Source organism: Anguilla rostrata, chromosome 15 (assembly GCF_018555375.3).
Source record: "Anguilla rostrata isolate EN2019 chromosome 15, ASM1855537v3, whole genome shotgun sequence".
NCBI classification, from domain to species: Eukaryota; Metazoa; Chordata; class Actinopteri; order Anguilliformes; family Anguillidae; genus Anguilla; species Anguilla rostrata.
This window is the reverse complement of record NC_057947.1, coordinates 17607545-17633603: the sequence shown is the minus strand read 5'-3', so window position 1 is coordinate 17633603 and position 26059 is coordinate 17607545. Positions and strand designations below refer to the sequence as shown.

Genomic DNA, 26059 nt, shown 5'->3' with positions numbered 1-26059 from the left:
CTCAGGAAGCGCTCGTACAGATGGCCCGAGGCCAGCGAGAAGATGTTCAACACGTCCTTCTTCTGCCCGTCTTCTGACCTCCCACCGGTCAGACTGTGGGAGGACATCACACAACTCAGCAAAATAACACACATCACACAATACAACACAATTACACACATTACACAACAGAGCATACATCACACACATCACACAACTCAGCATAATAACACACATTACACAGCAGAATCACACACATTACACAATACAACACAATTACGCTACAATCCAATACAGTAAAATTACATGACAATACAACAGTTAACAAACAATCCAATACACAACGGTTACATACATCTTCATACAATACAATGACCCTGTGACACACACCATGATCATACTCACACAACACAATTACATACACCACACAGTCTATCATAATACAATGACGTTTCAGACTGTATACAACAACCAACATAGCTACATATATCACACCGATTGCACCACTATAACAGTATTAAATGCAACACATCACAGGGTCTACATTCGAGGAGACGCCTATTCAGGCAGCCAGCAGGACACCTGCCAATGGCTGCTGAGCCGGCCATGCTGCATTTGTGTAACTAGGGGCTCGTAAAGCAGCATCAAGGCATGGTCGAGTAGTTAGCTATGAGGCTATACCAACCGAACCACTCCAGCAGCTAGTCCCCGTTTGATTGCGTACACCAAAGAAAAGAGTTCACAAACATCGGGGTGACTCTACGCGTACTCCTCCAGTCTCTACCGTTAGACTATGAAATCACTTCCATTTCCACTCCAAATTTCCACTACTACTCTGTTCTGAGTCTAATTTAATTATTTTCTTATTTAATGAAACATTTTCAAACAGTCAAACACGCAGCAGTTACACCATCCCCCCTGCCCATAGGCAGTGTGTTAGGACTGTTGCTGTGGCACAGCACGGAAGTCGGTTCTCCCATCATGGCAGACTGATTCTGGGGGGTCGCTGTCACTTGGCATGTGACCAAGGTGTGGACCCTGAGATAAGGGGGCTGAGACAGCAGGGTGGGGGTTTGTTTCTATGACAGCCCCATCCATTACTATGACAGCTGCATCCATCCACCTTGCACAGATTCTCTTCCGAGTGAACCCCTCCCAAGTCGGCTGGAAAGCATTCTGATTGGTGGGATTTCTGCCTTGACGTCCCTGAATGGTGAGAGCTGCTGGTTGAGCAGCTCAAAGCTGTCCTCAGGCCTGACTCTGCATGAGTACAGAGCCCTTCTTAAGGCCTATTAGCCCGATGAAATACGGCCACAGTGCTGCTTCCTAACCTACATAACCAGGAGCAATCGTTCACAGCAAAACACTTACTTAACTCAGCAGCTACTGCAATTTTAAATAATAGCGTAAAAGAGTATCATCACATATGCAACCGTAGTATGCGGTATTACATGTGAGTAAAGCGGCATTCCCTGTTACACCCTTAAACCACAAGGGCACACTGTCTTTCTAATTTGTATGAATAAGAAAGACAATTTGTTTTATGTTTTTGTATAATGTCACGAAAAGTTTCCTGAAATTGTTTTGTGGAAATTAAATTTTCCTGGTCAGCATAATCATTACATATCATCCATGTACCCTCAAACAAAAAGCTGAGGATAGAAATAAATGCCAAATAGAGGTAAAAGAGGAAGGTATTTATCGTGACACAAGGAAAGCACACAAAACATCTTGCATTCTGCGGGAAACAAAATGGCTGCACACTTAATACTGGTGAAACAGGACAGAGGAAATGTCTTCGCATCAAATGTGTAGAACAGCCAAAATTAAACATAGTAGACATTTATCATGCAGAAAGGGGTGAGTGTTTTACAAACTGATGTGAAACTGAACAGACAGCCAATGAACACACAGAATAGAGACAGCCAATGAAGACACAGCAATCTAGTTAGAGAGACTTCCTACCTTCTTTCCACAGATTTCCACACCCTTCACATAAGGTGAGCAGGTGGCGAGAAGCAGACAAGTAACAAAGTTAAGAGAGTGTGTGAACATGCATGCACACGTACACACACATACATACACACGCATGCACGCACACACGCACGTGCACACACAGACACGCACGTACACATCCGTGCACACACATCCACACCCCCAAGCACATGCACACACACACTATGTCTGTGCAGGTGCACTTTTTGACTCTGGTGTACTACGATTGTGCAGATATCAATTGGAAGAATGTGTTCTTTAGGTGATTACCTTGTTATGGATTCCCAAAGTCCTTTGCTCTCTGTACCGTCGCTAAGGAGATCCTCACTCAGTTTGTCAGCCTTTTTCTGCACCTGTGAAAGAGACGCACCCCCCAGTATGAAACAGGGGCTCATACACACAAGCACACTTACAGGATGCAGCCAAATTAGTCACATGGTCAGTTCAAATTAAAGAAATAAAGCAAACTAATAAGACCACTTCAATTAACTTTCTTTTTATACCATTTACCATTTGATCAATAATAATAATAATAATAATAATAATAATAATAAATCAACAACAGGCTTGTAAAAGATGCTACAAAGGCCCAGAATGTTACATCCATGCCTACCCTGACTTTGATGATTTTGCTGAGGAAACTACTGAGCACAACAATGACATCACCCGCCTCTGCTGAGGAGTCTGTACCGTCATGCCTGCGAGAGAGAGAGAGAGAGAGAGGAGAGAGGGAGAAAAAGAGAGAAAATACAGAGAAAGAGTGAATGATGGATAACTGTTTTCAGATTTTGTTATTCTCAGTAAGAAAGTGAAGCAGTAGGGGACTTAAATGAGATATTTTAATGGCTGGACCAGTAAAAAGGTTCAATATGGTTATCAGAACTTGTGATAAGAATGTTAAAGAGCATTATCACAGAAATGAACGGAACACACACACACGCGCACACGCAGTTTCTCTCTCTCTCTCTCACTCACACACACACACACACACAGTTTCTCTCTCTCTCTCTCACTCACACACACACACACACACACGCCTTCCTTTCGCCTTGAATAATTACTAACTGCCAGGACATCGTGCCCAGGTGACACATAAACCTGCCAGAGAAGCTGCGAGACACTTTCCTCTCTAGCTGCCTCTCAGGCTGAGCCCAGTAAACAGCCACAAACGTCTGATTAAAGGACAATGCTCGTTTCAAGCCCCCGTCTAGGCATTTGTGAGCGCAAGTGACGCAAAGGATTCTGGGAGCATGACTCAGCCGAGCTCATCTGTCCAGGCTGGAGCGTGAGGCAAAAAGTCGAGACTGCGCTCCCCAACCGCCAGTGTGGCAAACAAGTAAACACCAACACAATACATATCCAGCTTGGCAGTGCATTCTGGGACTGCGGCCAGGGGCTAAGCAATGTCTCCATTCATCTCCAGCCACATTTCCCTGCTCTCAATGGGAGCCATATCTGCCTACCACAGCCAAACGCACAGTTCGCTGCGGTTATATGACCGTACTCATGGTGTTTAGAGCTGGTGTCTGAGACTGAAGCCACACCTGTGAGGGAGAGGGGCGGGGATGGGGGCGGGGGTGGGGGCGGGGCAGCCCAGAGCAGTGCTCACCTGGACAGGTAAGCGAGGGATAGTATGACCGCGTTGTTCCACCAGTCAAGTCAAGTGTGCATGTGAGTGTACATGGGCATGTTCACTACTACTATTCCAAGGTGAAAAACATGGAATGACATGTGCATTTATCATGTACCTCTGTGGAATAACTAAGTGTTGAAGAGCTCACGCTGCAGAGGACTCTAAAATGCAGTTTCCTGCTTCTCAGCTCTGCTTAGTGCAGCCACATATAGAGAGGGAGCAGTACACAGAGCACATCACTTCAGGCTCAAACACAGACAGCAGGTGCACTGCAGTCTAATCACATCCCCAAAGACTCAGGGAAGGACTCGGTCCCCACAAATTAGATTTAGGAGCAGAGGACAGAGGACGGGAAGAGAAAAGAAGAGAAGGGGGAGGAGAAGGGAGGGGAAGGGAGAGAGGGATGTGAGAAGAGAGGGAGGGAGAGGAGAACAGATTAAGGGAGAGGACAGGAGTCCTCGACAAATTTTAGGGGAGAGGGGAGCGTGTGAGCTGTAGGACACACAGAGGCTATTTTCCCTCCGGAAACTCACTGGACCCAACGTTTCCATAGCGATGTCACTCTTGCCTCGAGCGAATCAGACTGGCACATACGCAACCAGGACAATATATACAGCAGAAAGGGCTGTGCAGTGCATGAACAACTGAGTCACTGCAAGAACACTACAGCCAAAACATCCCAGCCGTACAGTCTACTTAACGCAGAAAGTGACATAATGTTGACATCCAGAGACAGGAAGAGCATGGAAAGTTCCGGAAAGACAGGGCAGCCAGACAGCTGCGACTCACGCGAGTATCTGGTAGATCTCCTCAGACCGGCCCTCTCTGAGCTTCAGCACCCAGGCCCCAGGGTTGGCCTTCAGCTGGAAGTAGCCCTGGTGAATTAAGGAGAACGACAGCAGACGCACCGTCACATTCACTGCTTAACACACACCCAAAAAGCACACAGGCTTTGGGAGCTGCGCAGACACCTACGGTGGAGACACTACCCTGGGGACAGAACTGCTACATTCACTTTCACTTTCAAACCATGGACCCCCCTTCCAATTGTACTACAAGGAGTGGTGGCACCCAGATAATGAACTAATAGGAACATATTTCTCTGTGAAAGCACTTTTTAAAAGCACATATTTCTTCTGAACTCACCTACACAAAAAGCACACTGATGTAAGGAAAACTTTAAGAAATTGCCCATTTTAGAGGATAGGAAGGTGGGGCTGGAGGCGGAGCCTACCAGGTTTGCCATGACGATGGTGTCCTGCACCAGGGGGTCGTTCCTGGTCCCCAGGATGAACTGCAGGCCGCGGGGGGGCTGCCCCGTGGAGAGGTCAAAGCAGTGCCCCTCCAGCAGCAGGTACTCCAGCTCGTACTCCGCAGTCACTGAGCCACTCACCTGGAGAGACAGACGCAGAGTCGCCCACTGACCAATCTAATTAAACAATCACTAATCAGCCCTGACCAGGATCAACTAATTAACCAATCACTAATCAACACTGATCAGGATCAACTAATAAACCAATCGCTGACAAACACTGACTGTGAACAACTAATTAGCTAATCACTGTAAACTAAAATATCGACAATTAGTGAGTGAATTGATTAAATGCATTTAAAATCAATCAACTAAGCAATCTGTCATCAAACTAAGCAACCAAGTAACATATTAACCAACCAGCATCCAATCAACCAACAAATATATCAACTAATGAATCAATTGATCAACCAACTAAATCAATCAATGAATCAACCAGTCAATTGACTAACCAATCCATCAAGCAAAGAGCCAAATGACCAACAACCAACACATGAGCAAGTCAGTCATGCAGGTTGGTATGGATTCAGCACCTCCTGCAGGGTGATAAGAGTTAAGAAGGCTAATGAGATTAGGCTGTGAACACCTGCACGTGGATCAGAGTTAGATAAGGGTGTGAGCACCTCCTGCAGGTGGATGTTGTCCAGGTCGTAGGAGCTCCGGACCGCCTCCACCATCCAGTTCTCGGGGGTGATCATGTTGAGGGTGAGCAGCGGCGACTCGGGCATGTCGGCGAAGTGGGCCATGGGGCCGGCCGAAAGGGTGTTGTTCGCCAGGAACGCCACGTCCGACTCTAGCACGAAGCGGTAGAAACTGAGAGAGAGAGAGAGGGTGTTGAGAAAACCCAGCTGTCTGACCCCTTAAGTAATGGACACTCAAATCTGGACCTCAAATCCAAATCCGGCCATCGTTTTCTTCTCCGCCAGGTAATTCACTGAACAATTAGCGCTACTGATTGGCCAGACTGTATTCACACCTGACTCCCAGGTAAAGGGAGGGTGGAAAACCAGCAGTTCTTGGATCTCGAGGGCTGTGACTTGAGTAACAAATGCTGATGCAGAGGACTGCAGAGTATTTTAAAACTCAGCCTATTATGAGACAGTAATCCCCATTTCCTTAGAGAGGCCTGCTTTCACTTCAACATTATTCTAAGAGCCTTCCCCCAGGGACACACTGTCCTTACATAATCTCCTAATTACCTTTTAAATCAATCTTATACACTGTCTAAAGCAAGAAACAAGAGAGATTATTAAAAGATTATTAATATAATATTAAATCCCGGCTGCCTTCATCCCACTGGCTGCAGGGTCCCCCAGGGCACCGATAATGGCGGCTCTAATGACGGCTTTCTTATCCGGGCCACCAAATAATTCCCCAGTTTAACTGGCCCAAACCCCCCCCCCCCCCAACACCCGAACCCCCCACCCCACCCCCCTCCAGCTAAGCTAACGCTCTGGTATGAAGTGTGAGAGTGTGAGTGTGGAGAGAGGTGATTGAGTTTCCCCAGTTCACTGTAAAGTGCTTCATTAATAATACTAATAATAGCGCTAATAATAATACATTTTGTCATTTAAAGCTTTTGCCTGTATTCAAGAAGCATTTGACTAAGTTTAACTCTCAAGTAAATGCAAGCCTTGCTTTTACAAACTTGTTACAAACTCAGTTTCGTGAGTTACTCTTAGTGTTTGCTGAACTCCCCGGTGTTTCTGTAAAAAAAAAAAAAAAAAAGAAAAAATCATTCTTGCTTTCATTTGTTAGTCAAACGTAAGGGCAGCTGCCGATAGAACGGCAGCCTTTCAGAGTGATACTGACCCACGGAGGCAAGCTGGCCGGGGGAGATATCGGCTGTTTGTTCCCTTTCATGTTTAATCTCCTGAGTTCACCAGCACAAGTTCCCACACACTCTGACTGCAGACCACAGTGCAGCAGGTAAGAATCATTCCAAAACTCCTCTCGCCACGGTAACCGGCTGAATGTCATTCCAAGCTATTCAGGGGCCTCTGTGATTGGCTGTATCAGCTGAGCGGAACTGCGGAACAACCTCCTCTTAATTCGCATCCCTCCGACGAGCGTGGAATTTATATTGTGCCTGCATTATTACAACTGCCCAAGGTCGGCTTAATGCTTAGCTTTGACCTTCCAGCTAATGCAGCCAAGAAAGATGAATCGCATGACAATAAATAATGTCTTTTTTGCCTTTTTCTCACAGATAAAAGCTAACAAAAACAAGCAGGCGGTCGGTGGCGGTTTCTTGTGCTTTGGTGCTAAAGATATTACTCATTTCCATGGTTCATGTGTATCTGGAAGAGTGCGATAGCCCAGACCCCCACGGGTTGGCTGATGACACGTTTAAACACAAACAGGCAAGGGAATCAATGCACTGGCTGTGTTCACTGCACACTCTGGCAGAGCTCCACAGCCCTACTGCCCTGCATTACCCAAAGCACTCTGCTACCAACGAGGAGAGCAGCCCTGAACAAGCTCCGCTTATTATGGCAATGGGACAGAGTTTCCTGTGGGTGATACAGGAAGGGGCAGGGTTTCCTGTGGGCGATTCAGGAAGGGGCAGGGTTTCCTGTGGGCGATACAGGAAGGGGCAGGGTTTCCTGTGAGGGATACAGGAAGGGGCAGGGTTTCCTGTGAGGGATACAGGAAGGGGCAGGGTTTCCTGTGGGCGATACAGGAAGGGGCAGGGTTTCCTGTGAGGGATATAGGAAGGGGCAGGGTTTTCTGTGGGTGATACAGGAAGGGGCAGGGTTTCCTGTGAGGGATACAGGAAGGGGCAGGGTTTCCTGTGAGGGATACAGAAAGGGGCAGGGTTTCCTGTGGGGGATACAGGAAGGAGCAGGGTTTCCTGTGGGGGGATACAGGAAGGGGCAGGGTTTCCTGTGGGGGATACAGGAAGGGGCAGGGTTTCCTGTGGGGGATACAGGAAGGGGCAGGGTTTCCTGTGGGGGGATACAGGAAGGGGCAGGGTTTCCTGTGGGGGGATACAGGAAGGGGCAGGGTTTCCTGTGGGGGATACAGGAAGGGGCAGGGTTTCCTGTGGGGGGATACAGGAAGGAGCAGGGTTTCCTGTGGGGGGATACAGGAAGGGGCAGGGTTTCCTGTGGGGGATACAGGCAGGGTTTCACACTGGACAGGTGACACACTGGAGCTCACCTCTTCAGGGGTGTCTCAGAGTGCTTTGCCCGGCAGTTCATGAACAACCGCAGGTTCATATTGATCACACGGCTCAGCACCTGGACGGGCACACAATACAGTCAGTGCACATGGCAACACAGCCATCGGCCCACCCATAAATAATAAATACATTATTTTGAACAATAAATTACACTGTAGTAAAACGGAAAACAAAAATAAATTCAGCACCTCTGAAGAAGATATGGACTCGAATGGAGATAGACAGGCAGACAGACAGATAGAACCACAGTACTCACAAATGGTCAGAGCTATAAGGCACTCATGGTAGTTTTAAGCAAAAATATAATACATTTATATAGATATACAGGACATATTGATATAAAGAAAATCTTACTTCTCTTTTCCAGACAGCACAGTAGTACTTTCCAGCTCAAATCAGATACAATTGAAAAGTAATAAATGTACAGTAATGTGTTAGTCATTTTACAGTTGGTGTCCTGGTGTCTTTAATGTTTAATGGAGGTCAGATTAAATAACTCTTTACAAAATTAAACTCTTTACAGCTATACTCCAAACACCAAACACTGGCTGCCCAGAGACCCTCCCCCACATATTAAAGAAGAGAGAGAGAGAGAGAGGGAGCGGGAGAGGGAGCGGGTGAGTGAGAGTGAGAGAGAGAGATGTCTCTCACACGTCACATGACATAACTTCACCCGTCTCACAATGTGACAGTGTTAAACGAGGCGTGCTTCCCTTCATGCTTTTAAAAGCAAATATACCTGTCGCATGTGCTGTACTCAGTATACGACATGAACCCCAACACTGCAGGAATTACAAAGAATGTCTAGTGGAGGAAATTTAAAAATGAATTTTTCATTTTCTCACTGTCACACTCCTTCAGTAGCTCGTGTCTGTGGCCCAGATTGTCAGATTGTGTGAAATTTCAAAGGATGAAGACAGGAAATGAAGTCCTTATTTCTGCTGATTGGTATCTGTTGGGTCTCAGTGGTTCTGCTCTGGTGTCAGTGCTCTGACAGAGAGCCTGTGATCAGGCGCGATCGAGGGAGCCGCAGCGTCTTACGATCAGCAGGGCGGACATCTTCTGGGCCTCTCTGGTGAGGGGGTCCACCACCGCCACCACGTCGTAGAACACCTCCTCCTCCCGCGGAGACAGGTGGAGCACACTGGGAAAGGCACACGTGTGCACGCACACACACGCACATGTTACATAGACACACAAGCGCGCACACAGCACAAACATAAATACACAACAAATAAGGCTCTATTTCCGACATTAGACTCTATTCAAACCCAAAAGGCCCTCTCTCTAGTTCCAGCTGGCTCTTTCCCTCCCACACATGTACGCATTTAAATTCTTTATTTCACATTTTAAATCAAAGATGAAAACAACAATAGTAACAGAAAAAAACTGACTAAAAAAGGAAAGTATCACTGTCTCCCCATCTTCCCCTCTCACCTGAACTTGTCCTTGGCGAACTTGACGTCTCTCCGGGGCTCTCCTTTGGGGGCTGCGGTCAGGAGGGCGTCGACCTTCATCACCAAATCACTGGCCCTGCCGAGGAGTGAGAGAGCACAATGACTGGCTGCTAGGTGTACTCACCGCACCCAGCAACACAGAAACAGCACGCTGATTGGCCCGGCCTGAACAGAAAGAGTGCAATGATTGGCTGTCTCCATAAGACGGCTCTGGGGGTGTGATAAATGGCACAGAGAGGATAAGCGGCACACCAGCTGAACTGTAATTAAGAGGCCGTCCTGACAGACACGGGCTCGCCCGCTGTGGACAGAGATGCCCCCAGGGGGCGCCCTGGAGACGGGCAGTGCCCCGCGGCTCTGTCTCCTAATTAGCCCCAATCATTCACTCAATCTCCGCATCCCCGGCTATGACACGTTACAACTGGAGACAGCTCCCGAGCTCCCCGCCGCAGTGCATTCTGGGAAAAGCGCCGTGCTACGTGCGCACAGATGATTGGCTGGAGAAAAGAAAAACTGCACACACATCACAATTCCCCAGGGGGTGCCATGATTAGGCCTGCGTTTTCTCACAGGCAACAGCGAGCACGCTGGCGCTGAAAACATTGGTAGCGTTTGACACGTTTATGCAGCAAACAGAAAACAGCGAGGAGAGAGGATCCTGAACATGCGCTCTCATCATACACTGCGCAAATGGAGCAGGAAGTAGTACACCGCCACAGGAAATGATGTCAGAGCGAAAGAGAGCGGACGCACTGTCTCCCTTTGGCGCCCGTCTGCTTGACCTGGGCTTTGATCTTCTGGGCCGAGGTGCCGAGCGTGATCTTCTCCAGCAAATGGAAGTCCTCCAAGCCAAACTCCTCCTCCTCGTCAAACGGCCCCAAAATCTAATGGAGCACAAATAATAATTACACGGGTCACAGGCTCGGCCTCTTTCACAGATGACTAAGAGACCAGACACAAGAAATCAAGAGCCAGAAAAGGCTCTTATTCAAATACAAAAAGAATAAGAACAAAAAGAAAAAGTGAAAGAAGAAAAACAACAATCACAGGCGGAACAATACACTCTTACATCTAGATAGAAATCAGAATGACACAGACAGAGAATGATTCGACCGCCAACAGAAATTTAAATGTACTGTCTGCAGAGAAACTCAGACACAACAAACTGGAGAGAATGATAAATATGTAGAATATTTCTGTGGAAATACAATTTACAAAACACATACAGTATTTTGCACCCAGAAACCCTTTTATTTATTCAATTCCCAGTGAAAACAGTGAATGGCTGTTAAAAAAAAGAAAAAAAAAAGAAGCAGATTGTAGACCCGCAGGTCTTAGTCTGCGTTTCGCTGTAGTCAGGGGAACTGGTTTCTCTCCAGCTGCATTGAGTTCTTCCTGTAGTTGTGGTGCAGTAAGGTTTACGATGGTTTCTCTTGCTGGACAACACAAGATATTTGTCTTCTGCTGCTTGATATTCCTGGTCTTTATTTAAAAACTACAGGTGGCCTGATACTTTTGGCCTGAAATGTACGTTTGCTGCATTATATCTTGACAAAAATAAATTATTTACACTTAATAGCTGGTTTCACTGGAAAGCAAATAAACGAAAGGGTGGTCACAGCACAATATATCCACCTCTTTATAAATCTTCTTAAAATCTGACAGAAGACAGCCTAACAGCTCAGGGATCTGAACTTGCGACCCAGAGTGCTTTCTCTGTCACCTGACCGACGATCCTGCCTGGCCCCGCCCACTCTCTCACCCTGCCGTTGCTGACCACCGCCCGCTGCCCCGGCTTCAGCTTCAGGACGTCCCGGCAGAAGAGCTGCTGGCTGTGGAGGAAGCCCAGCTCCATGGTGTTGAGCTTCTTCTCAAAGCTGTCCTGGTCCATCCCCTGCAGCACAGCCCACACCCCGTCCCATCACTGACCTCAGCCATCGCTGAGCCAACACTGCACGTGTGTGTGTGTGTGAGTGTGTGTGTGTGTGTGTGTGTGTGTGTGTGTGTGTGTGGGGGTAGTGTGTGAGTGTATGTGTGCGTTGTGATGTGTGTGTGCGGTGTGTGTGTGGTGTGTGCGCTGTGTGCATGTGCGTTGTGTGTACAGTATGTATGTGTGTGTGCGTGTGTGTGTACAGTATGTATGTGTGTGTGTGCGGGCGTCTGTCTCTCAGGGGCTTTTTTACATGCAGACAGAGTCCAAATGCAGCTAAAGAACAGATTTCAAATGGCACCTTTCCTTTAATTTGGCTGTACTTTTTAAATCTCCAATAAAACTACACAAAAGCAGTACAGTTCTGCCCTTATTTGAAATTATTTAAACCTGATAATAAAATGCCACTTCATCACTTAAAAAATCACTTGAAACCGAAGGATAGCATCATATCACCATTTATTAACTGCAAAAAAAATCAGCCTGCAGATCCCTGTCTGAATGTCTTGTTAATTGTCTGTATTGTTTATAAGAGCACGAGAGTGAATGGAATGAGTATAAGGGCATTGACCTCTTGTTACCTTGGTTATCCCCTGTGTATGTACACACACACACACACACACACACTATCTCTCTCTCTCACACACACGCACACACACACGGAGACACACACACACTATCTCTCTCTCACACACACACACACACACACACACATCTGCAGTATGAATAAATGATTACTCCACAGTCACAGTTCTAGACAGGCAGATCAGAGGCCACCTTTGGGGGCCATCTGTGGGACGACAGCCTGGTTTCTCTCATGCTGGAGAGCCTGACACACGCAGCACGCGGAGAAAACTTCCACCGCAGCCAAATTTACTCCCCAGATTTACTCCATAGCTGGAGGGGGTCTGGGGGGAGAGGAGCCCGCAGAATTTCATCAGCCTCATAAAAAAAGCACATAAACACAACGGGGCAAATAAGGCTTCGGCTGTTTTCATTAGCGGACAGTGGGCACTCTCCTCATAACAAATCAAGTTCAACATCCCCTACAGTATAAAAAAAGAACAAAAGCAAGAAAAAGCGAACAGTGAAATAATATTGGGGGGGGGAGGGGGGAACAATTCTGTCAGTATGATTCAGAGCAATCTGCCTGGCGTGCTGTAATAAAGTATCGCAGGTGAGTGTCGACTGATTCAGAACACCCACAGCTGCCAAACAAAGGCAGGGCTTCAAACCTGTGACTCTGACAGAAAGCAATTAATCCCAAACAGGAAGTAATTACACCCATCACTGCCATTGGCTTCAGAAACGCTCCCACCCATCCTCCGTTTGGAAGACACCCTGACAGGTGCTTAGCCAGATAATTTAGTGGGTCTGAGGAGAGCGGAGATGTCAGCACTACTACTGTAAGCCGCGCTAACTGAGACTGGACATACCTTAAGGGCAAAAACAAAAAGAATTAAAGAGCTTCAGCTGAACATTCAGGTCTGGTAATAACCATGCACAAACATCCCAGTGCTGACAGATTATTACAGAAGTATTCATTTCTCCATGTTTACAGCTGACCAAACGAGGCCTTTCTGGTGGGACCCACCTGTGGAAGCAGATCCTTTATCTTGGTTCCCTGCTGGACGAGCTGGATGGTCTCCTCTTTCACTAGCTTCTGGACAAAATTAAACGTGTCCTTGGCCTTCTGGGTCAGGAGCGACGCCCAGATGGCACGGCCAATCACGGTGCTCTCCTCCGTCAGCTTGGAAGCGGGGTTGGCGATCACTCCCACGCGCGCGTTCGGGCTGGACTTCTGCAGCGTGAGACAAACGATTACTCATAACGCCCCAACGTCCGACGCCCACACCGACTCCACATTTAACTGCGCGTTTTACACCATTTTTAGCTCCGCACTTAAATTCACATTTCACTTCCCACTGGGACAGGAGGACCAGCCACTGCAATGTGTGTGTGTGCATGTATGGGGAAGGGGGAGGGGGGGTTCATGGGGGCAGAGAGAGAGCACCACAAGAAATCACTAAGTACAGACCAATTTAAGCGTAATAATGGATAACTGCAGACTGGTGTCAGACAGAAAAACCTGGCTGCACAGAGAGGTGTCTCACTGCTGTCTCTCCCACAGTGGTGGTGTGAAATATCCTGTAGCACCACAGACCGAATGCATGTTGTGTGTGTGTGTGTGCGTATGTTCCTTCATACAAAAGACCTCCCTACTGTGTGGCACTATTACATATGAGTTTAACAGAGCAGTTTAACTCCGCTCCCAATTCCCAGAACCCTCTCTGATTTGTGGGTTAACACTGCACCCCACAGAGAGCAATCTCAGAGCCCGGGGACCTTATTTTAACACGCTGCTTTTCAAAATGCCTCTCCCTTTGTACGTGGTCACAATCTTTCTACCTCCATCAGGACATAACAGAAATATTTTATGCCCACATTTCACCACCGCTATCATGGGGCACATCACAAAAACTGAAAATATTTCTGAAATGAAAGTCCCCAACAGGGATTTCAACGACAGCCAGCAGGTACTGTACAATAAGGGAGTCGTCGCACAAATATTTTCTAGATATTGTGGATATTCTCCTCTTTACATACAGCTCTGATAGAAATCTCACCAGCATCCATAATTATCTACTTTTAAAAGACAGACTGCACCAGGCCGGCCCACGCTGCCTCGCTCCCATCCCAGGTTCAGGGCCTGAGAGGTGAGGACTGTGGTTTTAATGTTTCTCTCTGCTTTAAAAACCCTAGGCCTCACAAACCCACACACTGCAAATTCTGAAGCCTCCCACCAAAGTCTGTTCTTTGTCAAGATGCCTTCAGGAAACTATATATTGATCTGAACTCCTAACTTTACAGAATATGGAAAGTCATATTCAGCCAGTTTAGCATTTCTCAAACTGCTGAGGAACGCGGGGTGTTGAGACAAAGACAGAGAGACTGTTCCAGAAGCATTTTTCACCAGAGTTCACTCCGTTATGCAGAACTTGCCGGAAGTCTGCGCCATTGCGATTCTCATTTGAACAAGCAATTCTACTGAAGCACTCTGAGGCACTGCTGTTCAAGCAGGCTTGATAAACATACTGGCTAATCAAACTATTTCTATGCACACATTAATTAATGTGTTTATTTTCAATGCTCACCCTGAAGGATCTGAGTCACTAAAATATTCTGGAGGGAGTTTTACCAATGAGATATAAGGCACTAACATCATTAGTTTTTCAGTCTCTCAGTTTCTTATGACGTTCTACACGGTCTATGATCAGGACCCACTAGTGGGTAGTGGGAGGGGCTTAGGTGGGTAGAGGGAGGGCCAAGGTGGGCTGTGAGATACAACAAATTTAATTAACTGTCCACTGGTCTTCACACCAGTCAAATTAAACACCGCATTGGTTACAGTCTACATGCAGTTGTGCTGTCATTTCAATTCCATATTTCTATATTTTTAGATTTTAACAGTGAAAATGTATTTGGATTCATCATTAAGTGGGTCATGGGCTCAGAAAGTATTAGAACTGCTGTTTCATGGCAATTCATTGTGACGGGTGTGAATAATCCCATGTTACGCGTTTGGGGATACAACTCATTTTAATGCATTTTTATGATCGGGAATCAAGCATTGCCATGCTTTAATTTACATTATCGGCTGCATTTATCTGCAGTCTAAAAAAAAGGAATGGAAAGTACGCTCATATACCATTACCTCCTCTCTATTTCAGTGCTTGTGTTAGTGTCCTGTGCTGACAAACTGTCAACCGGGAGTTAGACTGACAGTGTTTCTAATACATAAGCACTGTTGTTTCATTTTCAGTTTAATGATCACTTCTCCTGCTTACAGCATCTTGTGAATACCATCCGAATAATACTAGTTAACTAACTCAGTGCTGATGTAAAAGTGTGCAGTGTTCAGGTATGAGCCTGCAGCGCCGAGGTAAAAGTGTGCAGTGTTCAGGTATTAGCCCACCGCACTGAGGTAACAGTGCGCAGTGTTCAGGTATGAGCCTGCAGGTGAATGCGGGAAAGGTGAACGCTCTGTGTGTGGTGTGCAGTCGGGGGTTTATCGTGGGGTAAATCACCATATGCTTCACAGCGTTAGCCAACAGCCTCCTCCCTGCTGGCACCGCCAAATCCACAATAATCCAGATGGTTTCTCCATAAACCACCTCCTCATCTGGAGAGAGACCACACAGTCACAGGGAAACGTTCAGTAACACTGTAACACTAAAATACTGCGTATAGCACCATATACAGTGTCCCCACTCAAATCAGATTCATAAGTACCATTACTTTTCAATTAGCTTTTAAGGGAAAATGTGTGACTATCAAGGTTTTTTGGCACAACTGTCTACTTGGATACCTTCAGTCTCCAGTGATCGATCACTGGCAGTGGAATAAACACGGTCCGCTACTCTGAATATTCCACATAAATAAAATATTCACAATGTTTCATTCCAGAAAAAATATACTGCAAAATAAATAGCATCGACGTTGTGAAACAAAACCCTTCAGGACAGCATATCTTGTGCTGCTGGGGACCTCTTAACCACTGGGGGCCACTTAAATGAGCACTTAATCCAGAATAAGGGACGCACGCACCAGTTTTGGTCAGATATTTCATGTTGGCAGAGAGGACGGCAGTCTTGTCCTTGGAATCCAGATAGGAGAACATACTTGAGTCATCCCACTCGTTCACAACTAGAGGAGAAAACAGAAGTCAAAATAGCGTACACATGTACGGTCTTGGCAACCCGATACTTGGCTGCCCGCAAAGGGGATTGGCAGATCCACATGTTCCTGTATTAGCCCCATTAGCCACAGCCGACAGCTATCGAGCGGAGAGGTGGGAGAGCAGCACGCTATCTGACTAACCCTCCCTCAGGTTTTTAAAAACCAGCCTAGAAGGTTCTGGCCATGAAGCAGCCTGAACGACAGACTGTTTGTAAATGTTGCTAGGCAGATTGAGCTCACAGAGTTTCATTTGCCAAATGTCCAGGTACTCAGGATACTGGGGCTGAAGGACTCTGATTCAGCTATAGCGTGAGAAAGCAGGTGTGTCAGGGCCACGTTACCTGGAGAGGCGGTGAAGTCCAGGTACCTCCGCTCCGTGCTCAGGATGAGGGGGTTTATGCGAGGCACCACGTTGGGCTGATCCATCAGGAAGTCCACCACGTCCGCCTCATCGCTCAGCTGACCCTGGTCACATGATCAGGGTGATTAACTATCCATGGCTGGCGTAACTGCAGTCACAGAGAGAAGTATCCGGGGTCCTACCATGACAACGGCTCTCTGGAAGAAGTTGGTGGCGTCCATGATGCGCTGCAGCAGGATGGTCTCCAGCTCATCGGGGTCCATCTCCTCGCTGCTCAGGGGGACCCCATTAAAGAGGGCCAGGGGAAGGGGGCCCAGCCCACTCTTCCTGTAGAACACGCTTCCAGCCTGGGGCAGCCAATCAGAAAGCATGATTCTGTTAATGACAGTCATTTAAGCCAACACACACACATGCGCACATGCACAACACGTGCACACATGCAAACACATACAAAAGCACACACGCACACACAACTTTCACTGCAGCACAAAACAGCTCTGCACATTTGCCGCCTGATCTTGATGTGCTAAATTGACTTTCCTCATATTTTCTTTTATCTGATGTTTTATGTAAAAAGTCTCCTTTTGCAGTTCAGTGAACAGTAACCTCTGTGAATCTATTCACATACAGGTTTGTTTTTCCTCCAAACCCCACACTGTTTCTGCACTCTGGGTTTGAATGTCTTCTTTCTACACCACCATCGAACAACTTTCATAGAGAAAAGACATTCTGAGTATGTCGCACTCTTTACTGAAGCAGAACGAGGCTAAAAAGCCACCGATTATTGCTGTGGAATCTTAATAACCCTCCTGTCTCCATGGATGCATTTGTCATGCGACCTGGGGTGGAGTCAGTCAGGTCAGAGCCACAGACGAGACGTCATTCACACTGAAGTGCATGAATCTGCGCACCTCTGCGTTTGAAAAACAGCCTGTATGTTATTTTCCAACTGCACCTCCTGAAATGTTCACACAAAAGGTTGTTCTTGTTCAAGGAGCTGGTGATAATTAAGCATTCTGGCTGAATCACAAGGGCCTGCTCTAATTACATGGTGCTATTAACAGAAAAACTGGTTAATTCATCGTTCGCAGACCTGGTAGGCAATAGCACTGGCTCACATACTTTCTCAGACCAGCAAATCAGTCATGGAAAGGATATACTTTGTTTAACCTAGAAAAAGACTAAGTCTAAAAGAATGCATTTTGTCACGTTGTTAACACGTAAACATCTTAACACCTATTTGAACATGTAGACGTATTAACACATCGACCGTATTAGCACCCGCATGCAGACTTTACCAAGCGAGGTGCACGTAACTAATTCAGTGTTTCAATTGACTGGTGTTACGGTCAATGAAGAGCGAGAGAGAGAGTGAGACAGTGAGAGAGAGAGGGGGAGCAAGAGAGAAAGAGAGAAAGAGAACAGTCAGAAATGTTTTTATCTTTTGGCAGGCTTTCCTCGCAGGTAGCAGCTGCACAGCCAGCGGGCTGACCTTTCACATGAAAAGCACACACGCGGCCTTCTGCTCACGCATGGCAGTACCTTTCTTCTGTCGTCATACAGAGACTCCGGCCCGAGGATCTTGGCGGCGTTGGCATTTGGGAACTTCTTCTTCAGGTAGGCAGCCACCGTCTCGACAGACAGAGTCTCTCCCGCCTCCACTCGGCTGTATATCTGCAAACATGCAAAAAAGTGCATTCTGGGAAACGTCCACCAAGCGCTGCACAAGGCAAAGCATTCCACCCCCCGAGGTGCATGAAAAGGCCGCTGCTCACAACAGAACTGTGCTCTCTGGACTCTTCGGTATTAATGCTAATAATTATTACAAATTTTTATTAATACTGAGAAAACAAACATAATGAAGTCGGTGTTGTCACAACAGCACACTACACACACACACGCACGCATACATACACACACACGCACGCACGCATATGCACACACACACATACACACGTACACACGCGCGTGCACACACACACACACACACTTGAGATACTCACAGACACCATGGACAGGAAGGCCTGGGAGAAGTCGTACTCGTCAGCGATGTAGCTCAGCACTCTGAACAAAGCCACTCCTGCATCCACATAACCGTCGGCTTTGTCATCAGAGCTGACGACAAAAACAAACCCGATCCTGAAAAAGGAGCAGAACAAAAATGCGTCTGAGCATCCGAATATGCTGGTAAAATACAACCAAACTAACCAACCAAACGACACTGCAGCACTACTGCTGTTGAGGGTGTATAATGTAATTACACATCTATACTAATGGACATTATTATTATTAGCCTTGGGTGGCACAGTGGATAGCCCTGCTGCTTCACAACAAGAAGATACCGAACATCTCCCCGTGTCTGTGTGGGTTTCCCCTGGGTACTCCATTTTCCAAAAACATGCAGGTTAGGCTAACTGTAAATTGCCCGAAGATATGAATGTGTGAGTGAACGGTGTGTGAGCCTTGTGATGGATTGGCAACCTGTCCTGCCTCTTGCACACTGCATGCTGGGATGGATGGACTGAGTCAGATTTATGCAGGTACAGGAGTGACGGGCGGGGCACGGGCAGGTAGCTCACCTGAGGGGAACCTTGTGTGAGTAGAAGAGCTCGGCCAGCCTCACCAGCTCCGCCGTGTCCTCGTGCGCCGGGTCGATGAACAGCACCTGGGGGCAGGCCAATCACGGCGGGTCGCACGCTGAGCATTGTGGGCAGAGAGACTACACCTGTCCCAGCAAAGCTCAACCAACCCCAAGCCCAATTACTGATCGCCTGCCTGACAATTCACTTGCAACTAATCTGTGCGCTGTTGGTGCGGTCATGCTCTCTGGCCACAGGGTGGCGCTGGCGGTGCGCCGGGACGGCCCGCGGGCGACTCACCAGGTTGAAGAGGTTACGGCGTATCTGGCGGATGACGCCAGGGAAGGTGGCGCGGAGCAGCTCCTGCAGGCTGGAGGGCCAGCCGCGGTAGGCGGGGTCCGTCTCCATGTCGTTGATCCACTGGAAACCGAAAAAATAAAAGAGCAAAGGAAAAATACCGATTTAAAACCGAAGAGAAAGCAAAACCTGCAAAAGGCAGTTTTTAACGGTCCCAGTTCACCCTCCTACAGCTTTCCCAACCTCAGCCAACACTTTACATTACACAATAAAGCAATGCTGGTGCTAAATAAATAAAGTCACTGACAGGCTGTAAACTGGTCTTCCCAAAGCGAAGCCCTGGCTTTTTCATTTCAACACTTCGTTTCAGAAGTGCAGAAAAACTAAGAATAATACCAGAGATGAAAGCACCTCTCTACACAGCAACTTTCATGGATGAATTTGATTAAAAAAACAAGAAGGTTTGTTCTTAAAATTGGCCAATGCAGTCCTTGGATGAATATCAACCCTCTTTCTCACACACAAACACATTTTTATTTTATGCACCACCAAGGCTGTTGTCTACATTCGCATGAATAATGGCAGCTATGATGTAATCATCATCATCACCACCAGCATGTGAGGGAATGAAGGGATGGATTCCAGGGCATTTCTGCTCCAAGCACACACTGACAGGTCGGCAGGAATTTACAGGTGTGGGGGGGGGGGGGGCAATCAAACCATGACTGCATTACAAGGGTGGGACCATTCAGTCGAGTCAAGAGTACCTCCCAGCAGATTCTTGAAAGTTTAGAAAGAACTATAATCGGAAAATTGGAATTTTTTATTTTTTGCATCGTTCAAAAATAATTACCATTGTAACGAGTCAAAGTTTATACAGCCTACAAACAAGCCGTAGCTTATCAAGGAGTGTTGTTGCACATGCTAGCCTACGTGGGAGAAAATCCTCTGTGATGCCTTTCTGAAGCTGTGAAAGAGGCTTTAGGCACAAAAAAGAGAGAACTTGAGTAAACACAAGGACAAATCAGTTTGTAAACGGTCAGAGAAAATTGTAGAATGTCCCTCTCCTACTCACTTCAAAAGACCCTCTCTTTCTCTCTCCCTCTCTTTTGGTCTCTGTCGTCCTCTAACACACTCACTCTCACTTACTCAGTGTCTCAGCTTTTACCTCAGTTTGCTCACATTTCCAGAGCATGTACATGTATCAGAAAAACACAGCACAACCCCACAAAATAAGAAAAAGGTACTACTATGAGCAATTTACAATTACAAGAAATAAAACAAAATACAGAATTAGAATCTCCATCTTTTTCATCCCGTCTCTCATTTAATCTATTCCGTGCTTTTTGTCAGTTCTCCCTCTCTCCCTTTATTCCTCTCCCTCCCTTTCTCCCTCTCTCACTCTGACATTCTTTCTCTTTCTGTGGTGTCATCTGCTACAGACAGGTCCCTGTGTGCTTTGGTCCTGTGCTAGCATACTAATGCCCCTCTCCCACCCCACCCCCTGCAGTCAGCCAGAGAACACGCACACATAAACGCATCTACACATACAACGCACACACACACACAGGCTAAAGGTCTGCATTCTGACGTGAACCCAACGAGGTGGAAGGTATGTTTGGGCTGGGTATCGGGCACATTTTTAACTCTGTGATGTTGGGTCAGATCAGGTATGTGCCTAAGCAAAGCCAGCCTGGAAATTTACAAACAGTAGCATAGCAACACTTCTGCCATGTGTTAATGATTGACAACAATAGCGCAAAGCTTCCAGTATTCGTACTGCACAATTATGCTAAACTAGCAAATTAAAACAGCTGTATTTGACAGCACAGGAGCGACAAATGTATTAATGTCGCATTCAACTGGAAAAACATGTTTAAAAAATAAGCATGAAAGCTCAAATATGGCTGTTTTAATCAGTACACCACAAAAATACATTTTGCTTGGTGCCACTTATCAATCTTTGTTAACACCTTCACTAGCAGCTTTCCTGCTGGAAACACTGCATTATTTTCTATTGCACTGTGTGGTGTTGTTGCTGTATTTCAGAAATCGGGCTTGGGCCAAAGAGCTTGTGGAGGTCATACTGTAATGGGCATGAGGAAAAGAATATGGGGGGCTTGAAGAAACATTGGTGTGGGGGGGGGGCGATACCTGGGTGAGGGTCAGAAGTTGCCTTCAGTCTGCTGATAGACAAAGCTTACAATAGAAGAATACAAAAACAGAAGGAGGGAAGCAGTTGTGTTTTGCCAGCAGGCTTTTAAATTATTATCAAAGAGCGCATGTTCATTTGATTTAAAGGACAGCGCAGGCAGCAACAGGACACATGAATGATGAATCCACCCCCTTCCTGGGGACCGAGCAATGCAGTAATGCTGTCTGGAGAATGTGAGCATTAATAATTAATATTTCATATTTACTTAAGAGATTACCTCAGGAGACTTCCACAGTGTACACTTTACTCATTACCAATTTATGCAGCGGGGTAATCACTGATGTACCCTTGATCTGGGCCGTAACCCTAAAGCACAACAGCAGAGAAACACCTGGGATTGGGATTCAAACCCGTAGCCTTATGTTCACAAGCTCCAGGGCCTCATGAAATGTAAATGGGGAATCCACCATTGGATCTACCCCAGGAGTCTCAGACCAGCTTCCTCCTCAGGCCTCTGAGCTCCCGGCCCCTCCGGCTCCCGGATCCACTCCAGCCTTTGCAAGCAGCCCACAGAGAGTGCTTTCCCGTGCGCTCCCGGAGAGAGCGGAGCAGCTCACCGCTCCCAAAGCCGTCAGCTCTGACAGGGGGAGCTCCGTACAGGCACATCCACTCCATGGGCAATTAGCGAGAGCATCGGCGGAGATGGATGAGCACGCTGCAGAACTTCAGCCAGACCAAACTGACGATATCCCAAACTGAGTTTTTACCGGCGCCGAACATCGCTCTGTTAGCGCCGATGTTGTGATGTATGCCGGGGGGACCGGTGCAGTGCAGTCTGGGATTGTTAACCAAAGGCAGCAGCTGAATGTTAAGCCCTCAGTCACAGCGCTGAGCCAGACTCAACGCGTGGTCCTGCATGCGGTATGGGGTCCGGCGTTAGCCACCGCGCCCAAGACGATTTCATAATTCGTTAGCGATGCGAGACCGCGCGGGGTCTGCGGTCTGTGCGTCTACGCGCGCTCTCGGGGGAGGACCGCTGAAAGCCGAAGTGCTTAATTAACGCTCGCGGACTCGCATTCCGCGGGTACGCGCGTCTCGTTTCGCAGGCCCGCGGCGCGGCGTCCGTCGCCGAGCGCACTCACAGTCACGGCGGGGTGGCGGATGTCCAGGGCGTAGCCGTCCTCCTGGGGATGCACGGGCAGCCTGAGCAGCCGGCTCTGCGCCTCGCCCTTCAGGCCCAGGCTGAACAGGCCCTCCAGGACCCGGGCCTCCCCTCGGATCATGTCCAAAATGCTGCCAGAGACAAGGACGTACAGTAAGCACTCGACCAGGAGAACGCTCATTCATCTTTTAATAACAGGGCACTGCTGGGATTTCAGTCTCTCAGTGTATTCATCTTTGCACATAGCCTGAGAGGAATTTATTCCAGACTAATATCTGTAGCTGGAAAAGCTACAAAATGGTGTATACAACGGCTACATTCCCCAAACACACTCACCTGAAGGGGTTGTGAACATCCAGATCCACGTGGAGGCCGTTGATAAACAGGCTCGCGTCCCCTGGCTGAATCCCCAATGTTTCGGTCAGAACCTGGAACACAAACAAACATCCCCACTACTGGTCACCTGGAACACAACACCCCACCTCCAGCGCTATTGGTCACCTGGAACACAACACCTCCCTCCACCCATATCTACCAGTTACCTAGAAGACAAGCACACCCTCATCTCCTGAAGCACAAACATCCCAGCCCATCCCATTTGTCAACCAGGATAGAACATTACCCAAAACCATCAATACATCAGCAGACACATTACCCACAGTCACCAATCCTTCACTAGGAGGTGATACACGCTCCACTCCCCTCCTCCCCCACCAGGGGAAAGACCGGTAAACACTGAATATTTCACATAGATTTTCATGACTGATATGAATGCTGTGTCCATCAAGCCACTGAGGTGAGGATCACAGCTGACTATGCATTCCATTTAATGATTCATTCTCACGCTGCATGTTCATGGGTAATGTTTCTGGATGTCACAAGAAAAGTTCCTCTTAAAAAAGAAAAACTTTTCTTGTGACAGAGAGCATAGAGGCTTTGAATCCTGATGCCTTTTGCTCAGCCCTTTTTATTGTTGTATAAGCCCATTAATCACCTCTTTGTTCAGGCGTGATTTAACTTGCTGGCTATCAAAGCCCTGGTGAACACGGAGAGTGAAGCACTCAGAACAGGAGACAAGAGAGCGTCTCGGTTTGGAGAGTTTTCGGGAAGCTGGACAGTCAGTCACTCCCTGCCTGAGAGGAGGCATCTAGACAGGCCTCAAAGACAGACGATGGCTCACACACACTCCCTGTGCTGAGGTCAAACACCTCCACCCCCCTCTAAATCTCTAACTGAGATCCAACATCTCCACCTCCTCTACATCTGTAACTGAGATCCAACATCTCCACCTCCTCTACATCTGTAACTGAGATCCAACATCTCCACCTCCTCTACATCTGTAACTGAGATCCAACACCTCCACCTCCTCTACATCTCTAACTGAGCACATATTTGTACTGCTGGTAACAGGGGAAGAGCTGGAGTAGATTGAAACTGTACTTATAATGCTGCTCAACCCAGGGTGATTTAAAAAATGACATTATTTTACACAAGGTAGATTTGTCCTGAAGCACAGTGAGTTTTGGGTGCAGAAGCAGAGCTCCTGCACTATGAACTGAGCCTGCAGCACTCTTACAAACACACAAGCACCCACAATAAAAGTTGGATCCAAGACTATCATGCTTGAAAATTTGCTTCTTTGCATAAAAACATAAAAATGAAGCACAGCTTGATGCAACCATGGTTATTTGTGAGCTCTTCTTTAGGAACATTATTATTTTACATTAAAATAACAGCATGGGAGGCCTGGCAGGGACAGTCTGCTTTTGCTCTGGGTGACTGGCCTCCACGCAATGGAACCTCCAGCTGTTGCCAGGGAGATGGGAGCTGAGGATCAGCCCCCCCCCCCCGCCCCAGCCCCAGCCTCAGCCCCCACAGCTCGCACACAGCATTTCATCCTGCAGGCAGTGTCCTGCGGGTCACTTTGTAGACCCCATATCGCTCTGTACCACATCACATCCTGTCAGAGCGCATCACATCCTCTCTGTCCACGCTTCCAACCATGGCTACAGTCTCACATGGCAGCCACATGCATGGCTGTTTACTGAGCACACCACCTCCAGGGTACAACAGCAATGCCCCATGCCATATTCCAGCCTGCAAATGCCCAGATATAATTCCCCAGATACAACTCCAGACCTTACAAGTTTATCAAAAGCATTACAGCTGTGAAAGGCATAATGGCAGCGTCAGACATTACAGCTGCGCAAAGACATTACAGCTGAACAGACGTTACAGCTGTGTCAAAAAAAGAACACTGAGGTGTCAAGTAAAGCGTCAGAAGAGGCGCTCACGGATGAAATCCCACCTTTTGATTTCCCTCGATTTCTCTCCTCATCTCCTGGTTTACGGCCACTCTGGTCAGGGATCTGTGGGAAGAGCGACGCGGGTACAGTCAGCGGCGGGTCCCAGCAACACGGCGCAATCACAATTTAATTTCCCCAGCCTCCGAGGCCCGCCGCCGCCGCCGACGCCGCCGTTACCGCTGGCTCCGGCCCGCCGCTTCCCGCCGCGTCAGCACATTCCGTTTATCTGCTGTGCCACAGGCGCTATAAAACCCATCTCACAGCAGGGGAAATTACAGCGCTTCCCCGCGCCGGCTGGACACTGGCCGCCAGCCAGGGCTCGGCCGAGAGGAGCCTCTCCGAAACTTAAAAAACTATTTTCAGAAACTTGTCCTCAGGAAGAAGTCGATACTCCGACTCGGCCTTCGAACCGAGGTGCCGTTCCCAGCCCTGCTGCTTTTTTAACCGTTTTGACCTGCGGCTGAAGCCCAGGCGGTCTGTGTCTCCCACGCTCTGCTTTCCCAGTAAAAATGCATTTTTAATAACTGGAGTTGGTGCGCCAATTTGCTGGCTTTGGTGTAAAATTCTGGCTGAGGTAAAAACAGAATCACAGGTGATGTGGAACCAGAGGTATGTGGTCACCTGGCTCTATAGGGTCACAGGCGAGGTGGTTACCTGGCTCTAGAGGGTCACAGCTGAGGTGGTTACCTGGCTCTAGAGGGTCACAGGTGATGTGGTCACCTGGCTCTATAGGGTCACAGGCGAGGTGGTTACCTGGCTCTAGAGGGTCACAGGTGATGTGGTCACCTGGCTCTATAGGGTCACAGGCGAGGTGGTTACCTGGCTCTATAGGGTCACAGGCGAGGTGGTTACCTGGCTCTATGGGTCAAGCAGTGGTTACCTGGCTCTAGAGGGTCCAGCTGAGTTTACCTGCTCTATAGGGTCACAGGCGGTGGTTACCTGCTTTAGGGCAAGGCGAGGTGGTTACCT

The 26059-nt window shown here is 47.7% G+C and overlaps 1 protein-coding gene across 4 annotated transcripts in view; it reads right to left on the bottom strand.

Annotated features, from left to right (window-relative positions):
* Nucleotides 1-26059, bottom strand: part of uggt2 (UDP-glucose glycoprotein glucosyltransferase 2) — a 46747-nt gene that overhangs the window by 10941 nt on the left and 9747 nt on the right. For 3 of the 4 annotated variants that reach the window (XM_064311783.1, XM_064311784.1, XM_064311785.1), the window contains 23 exons: nt 25093-25153; nt 23121-23212; nt 22765-22915; nt 19471-19590; nt 19171-19256; nt 18595-18730; nt 18134-18265; nt 16774-16938; nt 16572-16695; nt 16099-16197; nt 15579-15673; nt 13085-13291; nt 11323-11454; nt 10314-10444; nt 9541-9636; nt 9145-9247; nt 8082-8161; nt 5543-5732; nt 4842-5000; nt 4397-4482; nt 2588-2672; nt 2245-2327; nt 1-93 (listed from right to left, as the gene is read on the bottom strand). In XM_064311783.1, coding sequence (XP_064167853.1) covers nt 1-93; nt 2245-2327; nt 2588-2672; nt 4397-4482; nt 4842-5000; nt 5543-5732; nt 8082-8161; nt 9145-9247; nt 9541-9636; nt 10314-10444; nt 11323-11454; nt 13085-13291; nt 15579-15673; nt 16099-16197; nt 16572-16695; nt 16774-16938; nt 18134-18265; nt 18595-18730; nt 19171-19256; nt 19471-19590; nt 22765-22915; nt 23121-23212; nt 25093-25153 — 2706 coding nt within the window. Of the gene's footprint in view, nt 94-147; nt 1969-2244; nt 2328-2587; nt 2673-4396; nt 4483-4841; nt 5001-5542; nt 5733-8081; nt 8162-9144; nt 9248-9540; nt 9637-10313; nt 10445-11322; nt 11455-13084; nt 13292-15578; nt 15674-16098; nt 16198-16571; nt 16696-16773; nt 16939-18133; nt 18266-18594; nt 18731-19170; nt 19257-19470; nt 19591-22764; nt 22916-23120; nt 23213-25092; nt 25154-26059 lie in introns of those variants that run through there. The other variant, XM_064311786.1, reaches the window with a different exon arrangement.